Source organism: Aotus nancymaae, unplaced genomic scaffold (genome assembly GCF_030222135.1).
Source record: "Aotus nancymaae isolate 86718 unplaced genomic scaffold, 86718_ANA_hifiasm-v0.15.2.pri h1tg000049l, whole genome shotgun sequence".
Classification (NCBI taxonomy): Eukaryota; Metazoa; Chordata; class Mammalia; order Primates; family Aotidae; genus Aotus; species Aotus nancymaae.
In genome coordinates, this window is record NW_026988463.1 from 21,249,748 (window position 1) to 21,261,893 (window position 12,146).

Genomic DNA, 12,146 nt, shown 5'->3' on the forward strand with positions numbered 1-12,146 from the left:
GTGAGCCATGATTGTACCACTGCACTCCAGCCTGGGCAACAGAGTGAGACCCTGTCTCATTCAATCAATCATTCAATCAATCAGTCAATCAATACAGAGAAACAAAAGATGGAGAGGAGAACACTGGAGACATTTAAAGACTTCATTACATTCTAAGCCGCTCTATCTAGTGAAAAAGCACTGGATTGGGCACATAGGTTCCAGTCCACCCTACCACCAACCAGCCCTGCAAACCTGAACAAGTCACATGGCTTCTCTGCGCCTCTTTCAAATAAGGAAGTTGGACTGGACCCCTGCGGTCCCCTCTACCAGCACTAACATTCTGCAAATCTACCAAGTAAAAGGGGTTGGTGGTATATTCCACAAATAGCCCAGCAAAAATGTTCCTGGCATATTTTCCTTCTAATGAATTTAATGATCATGTGGTTTTTCTGCTGGTAAACATGCAAGTAAAATTCACTCCCTTCAGCAAACTGAGGTCAAAAGCAAACTTAAAATTATTTCACCAATTTAAACACATGCAAAAGGAGCCAGACAGTGCTGGAAGCTGTAAAGACGCAACCAGATTTGCCCCAGACACCACCGAAGCCTTGCTCCCTCTTTTTCTGCCTTTCCCCTCATCCTGAGGAAAAGAAAGAGTTAATGAGCTTTTCAGAGTAAAAAAGAATATGAACATTTTATCAACATGCCTGCAAAAATATGAGATATTTGCTATATTAAGGCAACACTGCTGGTTGTATTTGTTTTACTGTGGTAACTTCCCAAATGAGGCCACATGAGGCCGAAGTACAAAACACCTTTATTATTCCAGGGATTACATAGTAGCTTCCAGAAGCTACTATCTAGGGAAAGCAATTTAGCTACTGAGTCATCTTTCCTTAATAAATCTTAAATACGGAATGTTTTCCCAAATAAAATAATAACAGTAAATTGAGTAAAAACTACATGCAAAAACATGTCAAGTCACAAACAGGTCAAAAGTATTTTTGGTCAATTTCAACATAACTGCTTATCAAACATGTACCCCAAAAAGGGGCATGGGCACAACTTTCCTTTCTCTGATCTAAACAAGGCAAGAGACTCTGATCCAGCCGTAATGAGAAAGCAAAACATATTGAGCATCTATCATGTACAAAACACTGTACTAGCAAGATGTCCACCCTTATCACCACAATGAGAAGGGGTTTTCTAGTGTCACTGCTCAAGTTTTTGAAGGCTCTTTGACTGTCAAATACTGCAAGGATGCTCTATTGCTCACATATACATCCACAGGGATGATTTCAGAAGGGTTAAGTAATTATACCTTATGAACAAAGCTACAAGAAGGTCTTGGTGTTAAGTCACAGCTTTTAAAATTATATATACAATTAAATAAAACACGAAAAGTTTCTCTAAACACGAAAAGTTCACTTTACTCTTTTGGGTCTTGATTTTTTTCCCCTCAACTCTAAATGCAGCTGGTTTTAAATCTCCATCTAATCGTACTTGGCAAAGAACTATAAAAAATTCCAAGAAAACAGAAAGCGATACTTTTGTGGCTCATGTGTAACTGGACTTAGCAAACTTATTACCTGATCAGTGGGGATCTTTGTTTCCATAGACACTGCTTCCCGAAGTCTGGCGACAGTCCCAGACAGAGGCACAGCCACACCAATCCTCATGCAGTGAGAACATTTCCCTTGATACACTACGGTGACATAGAGAGGCCTGTACAGATCAAAGTCAGATCTTCTCATTAGTCACTTATTTCAACTAAAATATAGAAGATGCAAACCAAGCCTGAGCTGAAATCAACACAAAAGGAAAGCTAACCCACACTGTTACTTGGAAGTTGGATGGAAAAATTTCATTTGGCTCTAAGTAGAACTATCAAACAATCATCAAGATCTTTGAAAAAGGTAATCTTCATAAAACAAAAATGTATCTATACTTGATTCTGTGCTTTGTATTTTCTTTAAAACAGCCTAACTCCTGGAAATGTTGAGAAATTGTTTAAAATAAAGCAATTAAGGAACAAGAAATATAAAGTAAGGTCTCCAGAGAATCCTGAAGTTACTCAACAGCTCTCCCCATCCCCCGATATTATGTGTAGACGATAAATTGGGCCAGACTACACAGCCCCTGCTTGCCTCATGTGCCTACTCACCCTGCAAACTCAGGTGGGCATTTTATTCTTGTAAGGTTGTACCAATGACTATATTCAATCCCACTGTTAATCCTCTTACCTGTCTAAATAAGTAAGATTAATAGGAGCCTAAAGAGGAAAAGGAATACTATAAGAAAATACAGACTTCATTTTACTAAATCCATCCTTACCTTGTGTGGGGTAGAGGAATTGGCAAAGAAATGCAGAGGAAAGGATCAAAAGTGTTGCTCTGTTTCTGACAATGAGGACATGTCAAAGAAGATCTTCAAAACAAAAAGGTAAGACACTCAACATTAAAAGCACCCAGAACTATGTCAAGTAAGCAAAGTAAGTGGGAACATCTGATTTGCTCATACCTGTACTGGGCTTGAAAGAGTTCTTGTACAAAAGTGCTACAGACAGGAAAAGATGGTCCCTCAGGCATCATATCAGTCTCTGATGGTGGCTTAAAAAAAAAAAAAGTACAATTTCACAGACCAGAAGGATCAACTCTTGGTTGAAGATGAACCTAGAGAGTTACAAATGTCCTTGACTTCCTTTACAGACCACGCATCAAGTCCAGATACTTCAGTGACACGCACCTGCTAAAGGAGCCAGAACACAGCAAGCAGGATGTGGGTCTCGTGGACTCATCTCCTTACAGACTCTGCCAGCAATCATCTCTATACTGCACTCAGGCAGCTGGGCAGCTCTCCTTCCCCAGGATGCTCCAGTGTCCCTCGAATTCTCGAAGCCCCCACCCCAATCTCCTCCAGGAAGTATCCCCAATCACTTTAAAAGTACTAATGCTGCCCATGCCTAAATCCCTAGGACTGATTAGCTGTGCAGTGTATGTTGGTGCCTAATCACACTCTACTTCATGTTATATTTAACTTTTCATGTCCCTCCACCTAACAATTAGTTACTGAGCACCTGCTACCACATGCACAGAGCACTGTACAGGACATTATGATACAAAGATATTAAGACCCAGTGCCTGACCTTGAGGATATCTCAATTTGGTGCGAGAGTCAGCCACACACATATAATCATATGATGGAATAGAGTGTTCAGGCACAAAAGGACCTTGAATCAGAATAATTTAACAACTCACCAAACCTGGAAATTTAAAATTTGAAGTACAGAGGAGAATTATCAAAAACTTAAAAGCTGCCCAAGGAAAGCAACTCTTTAGTCTTAATTTTTTTCTATTATATAAATCATTTTATCCATATTTTTAAGACTACATGTATAAAATTAAGAATTAATCACTATGTTTCTCAGTAAGAACATTCTGGAGGCTCCTATGGTCAAATCCAATCCTAACAGCGGAGAAAATCCATGTTTCCTTTGTGACTGTGTATTCATTCCAGTGAATTACAGAGTATGTGTCTTATTAGAATAGAAAGCAATTATATTCTGCTTTAAAAAGTTTAGTGAAATGGGATCACTTAATTTTAATCTAAAGTTCATTATACATGCAAATGTTTCCCCTCTCATTAGACTATAAATTCCTTGGGGACAACAGCTCTTGTATCTTACACTGCCAGCATAGTAGTAAACAAAGTGAAAGGTCTTTTAAGTATCCATTGAATATTATACTCATCCAGAGCTTAGTCAATTTCACTGTATTAATGCAATGCAATAAGTCCTCAGTAGAAGAATCTACAGGCTCTCATGGCTAGCTGACTACCCTAGGGGAGCGTGCATCCTTACCTTCAGAGGAGGCTGGCCACTCTGCTTCACTGAATGGTTGAGGTCTTCGTGAACTCGGTCCAAAAGCCACAGCAGAAACTCCTGAGCATCATGCTGAGAATTTCCCCGGTACTGCAGTGCATTCTTTGACACAATAGTCTATGCAGGCAAATAAATCAGCATGAACAGTTGTGAGTTCCTGGCTTTAAAGAAAAATTATTTATTCATAATCCCAAAAGGGATGAAAGATCTCAAGGGTGTTAGAGAGTACTTCCCAGGAGAAGTGCAAAGTAAAAACAGATGCCAATGTAAAAACCTCACCCCTAGAAACATGTACTTAATCCTGCAATCCTACTTTTAGAAGAATATCTAAATAAACCATGAGAACAGCCTGTCAAGACTTCTAAGAAAATATTCATCAGGGTTTATAAAAGCAAATAATTGGTAATAACTTGGACATCTTAAAAAAGGGGAATTGGTTTAGAGTAGGAGATGAAACAGTAAAGACAGTTAAATTATGATACAACTACATGACATCCTTAAAAAATACTATATTAAGTGAAAAAAGGCTATAAATATGTAGTGTGAAATGTGAATGAATTCTTGTAAAAATAGTTTAGGGGGTGTAGACATATACATATAAAGAAAAAGTTCTAAAATGACATGTACCAACATATTAAGTGTTATCTCTGGGTGACAGAATTACAGATGCTTTTTTTCCTTCTCACTTTTCATATATTTTACAATTAACACATATTACATAACAAAGCAGTTAAAAGTTTTGTTCGGAACTTTACAAGATTTATTTATATTGCTTTTGCTAAAATGCTAAACTTTTACTATGTAAGATACATTACAATTTCAAGATTCATCATTAATCAACAAAGATTTAACAAGTATCTAAGATACTCACACAGCCTAGTGAGGGGGACAGGGAGGAAGTCCATGCTTACAGTGTAGCATGATGGGATGGTGATGATGGATGCCAAGTTTCTCATGAGAGGAAAGTTACAGATAAGCAAGGAGAGAAGGCAATGAATCAGCTAAAGTAAATATAAACTCTTTTTTTATTTTATTTATTTATTTATTTTTTAAAGACGGGGTTTCACCATGTTGGTCAGGCTGGTCTTGAACTCCTGACCTCAGGTGATCCACCCGCCTTGGCCTCCAAAGTGCTTGGAGTACAGGCGTGAGCCACCGCGCCCAGCCTAGTATAAACTTATATTTAGCTTAATATAAAGATGAACAGATAAATAATTATAGATATTTATATATACTTGGGTTCATATCCATATATCTGTACACTGAAAGGCACAGAAGCAGTGACACACCAGTAACAACATGCATGTCCAACGCCCAGACCTTGGTTTCTAATACCATTTCCCAGTATAAAACTAGGGCTCCGTGGAGAAATAGCCAATTCTGGGGCTGAGACAGGGACATGTCAAAGGGACAAAGAAATCAACCTAAAAGAGTTCCCAACAGCCAAAGCTGGACAATTTGATCAACAGAATAAATAATATTGGGTTACAACCCAAAATATAAAATAAATAAGTATAAATTGATGTAACTAAATGACTGAATGAATAAATGAGGGAGAAGAGAGGTGGGTGAAACTAGTCTGATGGATTGAAAGAGGAAAGCAAGGATGACACCAAGGTCTCCCATTTCTGACTTAGGTAGATAATGAAATCAGGAACAGAGGGAGAGATTAGGGGACCACAGTTTTGAACAAGCTGCATTTGACATGTCAATATGATTCCAAGTGAGGTTAAATCTGGTGCTCAGGAAAGAGATCTGAGCTGGAAATCTGAATCAGAGCAGCACACACCTATCACATGAGAGAGAACCCAGGGAACATCTGGTGAGAAAAGGAAGCAGCAGGGACAGAACCTTAAACACTAGGAAAGGTCGCAGAAAAGCTACCCGTGAAGAAGCAAAGAGGTAGCAGCCAGGAGAGAGTGGCATCATACAAGTGAGGATAAACAAATCTCCACAGGAACGGAAGCAACAATGAAAACTACTGCAGAAAAGTCAAGTCAGACAGGCTCTGAGGCAGATCCTCTGGAATAGCAAATTAAGAGGCTGCTTGCCCATGCAATCTCAACGAAGCAGAGTATTTATCAGAGACAGTTAAAACAATGAAAAGGCAAAGGTTTACTGCCAGAGATCATTCTTCATAACCAAAGACCTCAGTTATAAAAGATTGGAGGAAAGATACTGTGAACATCTAGAGGGGACTTTAGGGAGCAGAGGGACCAACATGCTAAGGGAAGGAGCTAACAGAAAGGAGACATGTGAATAAAGATGATTATCTGGTCCGAGCACGGTGGCTCACACCTGTAATCCCAGCACTTTGGGAGGCAGAGGTGGGCAGATGACCTGAGGTCAGGAGTTAGAGACCAGCCTGGCCAACATGGTGAAACCCCGTCTCTACTAAAAATAGAAAAATTAGCCAGGCATGGCGGTGCGTGCCTGTAATCCCAGCTACTCAGGAGGCTGAGGCAGGAGAATTGCTTGAACGCAGGAGGTAGAGGTTGTAGTGAGCCGAGATTGCATCACTACACTCCAGCCTGGGCAACAGAGCGAGACTCATACAAAAAAAAAAAAAAAAGTGATTCTTTGGTAAAGGGAGAAGGAGAGATTGATTTAAAAGAGGCTGTAAAGGAATTAGCCTTAAACAGAAGGTAGGAGAGATGGAAGAGAAAGAGGTAAAGATAGTCCTGGATGCAGATGAGCTAGAGACGGGAAGGCAGGGAACCTGGTTTTTTGAGTTTGTTTTGTAAAGAAAATAGAGGACAACTGCCAAAAAGAGCTCTTAGGTACAGGGGTATTGACAATCTCATGGCACATAGTTGGGTCACACAAACTGCCAGAAGTATAGAAAGCTTCGGTTCCCAATCCTCTCTCTTACTTCCAATTAGGGAAAAAAAAAAGAAAATTTTCAACATAGATATTCCAAAAAACAAAAACCAATCAACTGAAATCAAACTCAAATGTTTCAAAGCAGCTATTTTATACACAGCATCCATTCAGATTTCAGGGTGGAAACCACATTCAATTATCAAGACTGCATTAAATTTATTTACAGTTCTGGCCACTATCACTTCAACTCATCCACACTTCCCCACCAATTGCTGTATTCTAAGGCAGAGTGTCAAGGCTGTTCAACAAGATGTTTGTTGGGCACGACCAAACAGGCAACAGGGCGTCCACAATTCTCTTAATTAGGGCAAAATCTATTCTGGGTCAACACCACCCTGAATCACTACATCACAACCTAAAGGAAATTTAAGGAAAAGGAAATCTCACAAAAGCACCTCTTTCTATCCCTCACAATGGTAACTTCTTCCCACTGCAGATACCCAGGGGACTACTTACCTCACTTCTTCCCCAGACAAAACAAAACATAGAAGAATCTAAAGGCCAAACCTTTAGTATGTGTCACAGAAAAAAGAAAAACAGCAGGAGTCAAGAATCCTAAGTTCAAGCTCTGGCTCTGCCACAAACCACTGTATCGGAGGCAACTCACCGAACCTGTGATTCGACTCCTGGTTTATCAAATGAGTAGATGAGACCCCTGCATCCCAAATCTTTACCCAACCTCCCCAAGAGTCCCAGCAAGTGATCTGGTTTACGTTTTTGGTCACAACTGATGCTGCTTTGATTTGCTTTTTATAATTTTTTTTCATAATCAAACCTTAGTTTATTTGATGTCCTATATTAATTTTTCTGCATTTTTGCAGTTTTGAAAACGTTATCAATGTCATCTGTAAATAGAAGCATTGGTACAATCTGAAAAATTATTTAAATATGTCATTTCTATGGAAAATAGAATGTGGGCCAGGTGTGTTGGCTCATGCCTGTAATCTCAGCACTCTGGAAGGCCAAGGCAGAGAAGGGCTTGAGCCCTGTTCAAGACCAACCTGGGTGACACATTGAGACCCCTGTTTCTATTTAAAATAAATAAAAATAAAAGAGAAAAGAAAAAATAGAACATAAACCTTCTTAAAATTAATCTTACATATCTGTGTCTATTTTACAGAATTTGGGTCTAGTGTTTCTGTTTGGAAAAAATATTAAACTGAGTCTCATGTCTTAAATCCTATACATCTTACTACAAACAAGTTTGACCACTGGTCCAATCTTCCCCTCAGTTGAGATGATCCTTAGCATATAGTCACTAAAGAATAAAATAAAAGGCAAAACACTTACCAGATTTTCAAATTTCACAAAATTTCTCCTTACCCTTCAAAGAGAGAATTTTTTTTTTCTTAAGGGAAAAAAAAGTTGGAAACATGGGTCAGAAAAGAGCCATAAAATTAGATATGAGGGTCTTTCTTCCTGTAGAGCCCTAGTAAAAAGGCCGATGCATCTCAGGCTCCCGGAAAAAGATATTGACTGGTCCAAGACATCTTCACCTAACCCCAGGAAGAAGAAAAAGCAATGGTAGGTCACTGGTGATTTCAACCCATGGGAAATGGATGTGGCAATACTGGTCTGACATGAATGATCGAGAGTTGGGCTACTCTTTTCAGAAGAAGGGTAGCTTGCAAGACTCATCAAACCTAATCATTGCCCACTTTCTTTGATTCTATGCCAGAAGAAACAAAATTTGTTTCCAGTGATCATGGACCAAAAAAAAAAAAAAAAATACCCCCCCCCACACACAACCAGAAGAGCTCAGGACAAGAGTATTACATTTTTAGAAAAAGAAATAGATGAAATGCAAACAGCTGGGTGTATAGATGTTATCCAAAAGTAAAATCTGGTTTCTGGGCTGCTGCTGGAAATAAAATAATGGGCACTTGTCTTGAGAAAAGTTTCATCTTTTGAATTTTACTTTCAGGACACCTACTACGTTGATAAAGAATAATTAGCTAAAACATAAGGAATGATTTGTACAAAGAGATGAATACTGTAAAAACAGAATGACACATGAAAAAATGGTAATATAGTGTCCATGCAATAGTATGCCATACTAGGACACAGAATAAATAGGGCCCTCTGTGCCCTTCATCCGTTCTCCTTTCTTATCTTCTTCACTGAGGGGAAGTCTTTCAACAGAAGGCATAAGTAAGACTCAAAGGCCCCTAGTAGTAGCTGGCTGGGGCAATAACAGGCCCTTGAAAGAAAGCCTAAGGCCTCCAGACTTTCACACATACTTCCCCTAGGGCTGGAATGGCCTCCACCACACCCCTCAAACCATTCTCCCTCCCGAGGATAAGCAGGGGACGCTGGTGGGAGAGGAGAGAGAGAAATGAGGCACAGGGAAAGGGGGCTTCCATCCAGGATGGAAAGACAACCTAATGAGGACAGGAGCAAATGCCACACACATTCCCTGGACTCTTTTCACGTTTGGCCACAGGGAAAAGCATGTTATTCCTGGCACAGGTTGAGTATCCCTTATCCAAAATGCTCAGAACCAAAAGTATTTCAGAGTTCATTTTTCTTTTTTCGGATTTTGGACTATTTGTATTATACTTACCAGCTGAGTATCCCAAATTCAAAATTCAAAATCCAAAATGCTCCAATGAGCATTTCTTTTGATCATCATGTGAGTGCTCAGAAAGTTTCAAATTCTGGAACATTTCAGATTTCAGAGTGTCAGATTTAGGATGCTCAACCTGTACGGACCTCCTGATCCTTCCAGATACAAAGGCCAAACACAGGATAACTGAAGTATAGGTGTCCCTCATAGTCAAGTTCTCAGGATCCAAACTCAGGAACCAAACAGATTTGGATAGCAGAGAATCTCTGCACTGCTATAAGATTAGTGTCAGACTTTGAGCAAACTCATATGTACCACAAAGACTTGGGGGCAAGGACTCACTGCTGAATAACAACTAGGAAAGTATACATTCCTCACCTAAAAGAAAAGGCTATAATAAAGGGGTTGAGTAATGGTTACCACATTTCAAGAAATTATAACTGACCTGACTCATGAAACCACAAATCTAAGAGTTGAAGTATGGTCAAGAGCCAGGATGAAGGGGAGAAATGGTGAAAGGAATATCCTATAAGTTGATTCAGCCAGATGAACAATGAGCAAAAGTTTTCCCAACAGATTATACAAGTAGCAAGAGAAGACTTCCAAGTATTTACACAATGGTTGAAACTTGCTTCTAGAAATGCAGTAGAAACTGAAAGATTGGATTATGAATACCAGGGTTCAAGTCCTCTTTCTACTACTTTTGATTTTTTTCTTTCCTTTTTCTTTTTTTTTTGAGACAGAGTCTCACTCTGTCCACCCAGGCAGGAGTGCAGTAGTGCAATCTTGGCTCACTGCAACCTTTGCCTCCCAGGTTAAAGCAATTCTCCTGCCTCAGCCTTCAAGTAACTGGGACTACAGGCATGCCACCATGCCCAGCTAATTTTTTTATTTTTAGTAGAGACAAGGTTTCACCATGTTGGCTAGGCTGGTCTCAAACTCCTGACTTCAAGTGATTCTCTCATCTCAGCCTCTCAAAGTGGTGGGATTATAGATGTCAGTCCATGCCCGACCTTTCTACCATTTTTTACTTAACATGTGTTTTCTCTGCACCTCAGTCATCTTTTCTGCAAAATGGGGATGGTGATAATGTTTTTCTAAAAAGATTACTGTAAGGCTTTAATGAGATCATAAAAGCATTTTATGAAGTCTAAAACTCTATACAGATGCTATTATGTTAGTTTTGAAAAAAAAAAAAAAAAAGAATCATCCTATGATACTACATAATCCTTAAAAATGCCAAAGAGAAAGAAAAGGAGAAAATATCTAAAGCATTGGTTCTCAACCCTGGCTACACATTAGAATTACCTGGGAAAACCTAAAAATAAAAACCATGTCCTGGCAGCAGCCTACTGCTAATTTTTTTCAAGTGTGACTTATTTTTAAAGACTATTTCTAATGTGAAGCCAAGTCTGAGAACGAACACAGCCACAGTGGAAAAGCTCCGGAGTTTCACTTCCAAAAGTATCAAAACTTATGGGAGGCTCCTTTGTCATAAGTGCATTGTGTCACTTGTTACATTATGTTTTATTCATATCTCCAGGACAGATCATCTCACATGCATCACTAGACAGTGAACAGGAATAATGTCTTACTCAATATTACTTCCCCAATACCTAGCAAACAAAATACAATGCTTGGTGCAAAGAGTAACAGTAACAGTTAATATTTATTGAGTGCTTCTACTGTATCAGGCACTACACTTACGGCTTATAGGTGTTATTTTCTATAAAATTCACCCTTAACGGCTGGGTACCGTGGCTCATGCCTGTAACCCCAGTTACTCTGGAGGCTGAGGCAGGAGGATCATTTGAACCCAGCAGGCAGAAGCTGCAGTCAACCGACATCACACCACTGCACTCCAGCCTGGGTGACACTGCAAGACTCTGTCTCAAAAAATAATAATAATAAAATAAATAAATTCACCCTTAGGAAATTCCCTATGCGGTACTATTATTTACAGATGAAAAAAATGTAGCCTCAGAGAAACAAAGTAACTTGTTCAAAGTTATCACTTTTTTTTTTTTTGAGAGAGTCTCACTTTGTTGCCCAGGCTACAGTCCAGTGGCACAATCTTGGCTCACTGCAACCTCCACCTCCCAGGTTCAAGTAATTCTCCTGCCTCAGCCTCTCAAGTAGTTGGGAGTACAGGTCCAAGTCACCATGCCCAGCTAATTTTTGTAGTTTTTGTAGAGACAGATTTCACCACTGGCCAGGCTGGTCTTGAACTCCTGACCTCAAGTAATCCACCCACCTCAGCCTCCCAAAGTGCTGGGATTATAGGCATGAGCCACTGTGCCCAGCTAGTTATCACTATTCTTCAACCTTAGCTGATTAAAAAAGCCTTAAAATATTTTTGTCCATAATCCTTGTTCAACAGAGTACCTTAAAATGATTTGTCCCCATACAGGACTCAGCATCATACAGGGCTTAAGGTTCTTCATTCTAAATGTCAATTCTCAATTAGACATAAAGTGTGACTGAACTACAGCAGCACCAACCCTGAGGGTTCAGGGAATTTATTTGCTTTTAAATAAATCCTCGTTAAGCAGTTTTTGTTTTGTTGCAATTTGTATTTCTTCCTATGACTGAAATATGGCCCAGAAACAAAAATGCAGTTTATCTAATTGGGATGTTATTACTTGAGGAAAAAGGAGGAATGCAGACTATGTAGAAAGATCAAGTTGCAGCATGTGAAGAACGACGTCCTGCCCAAGTGTCCCAGGATGCTAGAGAAAGCAAACACACCAGAGACAAAGATCTGGCTTTGGAGAACTACATCTGTCTCTCATCAGTAATGTAAAGAGGATGTTCTTCACCTTACATTGCTCAAGC

The 12,146-nt window shown here is 39.4% G+C and overlaps 1 protein-coding gene across 1 annotated transcript in view; it reads right to left on the minus strand.

Annotated features, from left to right (window-relative positions):
* The window catches only part of USP31 (ubiquitin specific peptidase 31), an 81,892-nt gene that overhangs the window by 39,453 nt on the left and 30,293 nt on the right, over positions 1–12,146 (minus strand). The window contains exons 2-5 of the mRNA XM_012464472.3: positions 3,842–3,979; positions 2,503–2,591; positions 2,317–2,409; positions 1,572–1,707 (exon numbers count right to left, since the gene is read on the minus strand). Of these exons, the coding sequence (XP_012319895.3) occupies positions 1,572–1,707; positions 2,317–2,409; positions 2,503–2,591; positions 3,842–3,979 (456 nt within the window). The remainder of the gene's footprint in view (positions 1–1,571; positions 1,708–2,316; positions 2,410–2,502; positions 2,592–3,841; positions 3,980–12,146) is intronic.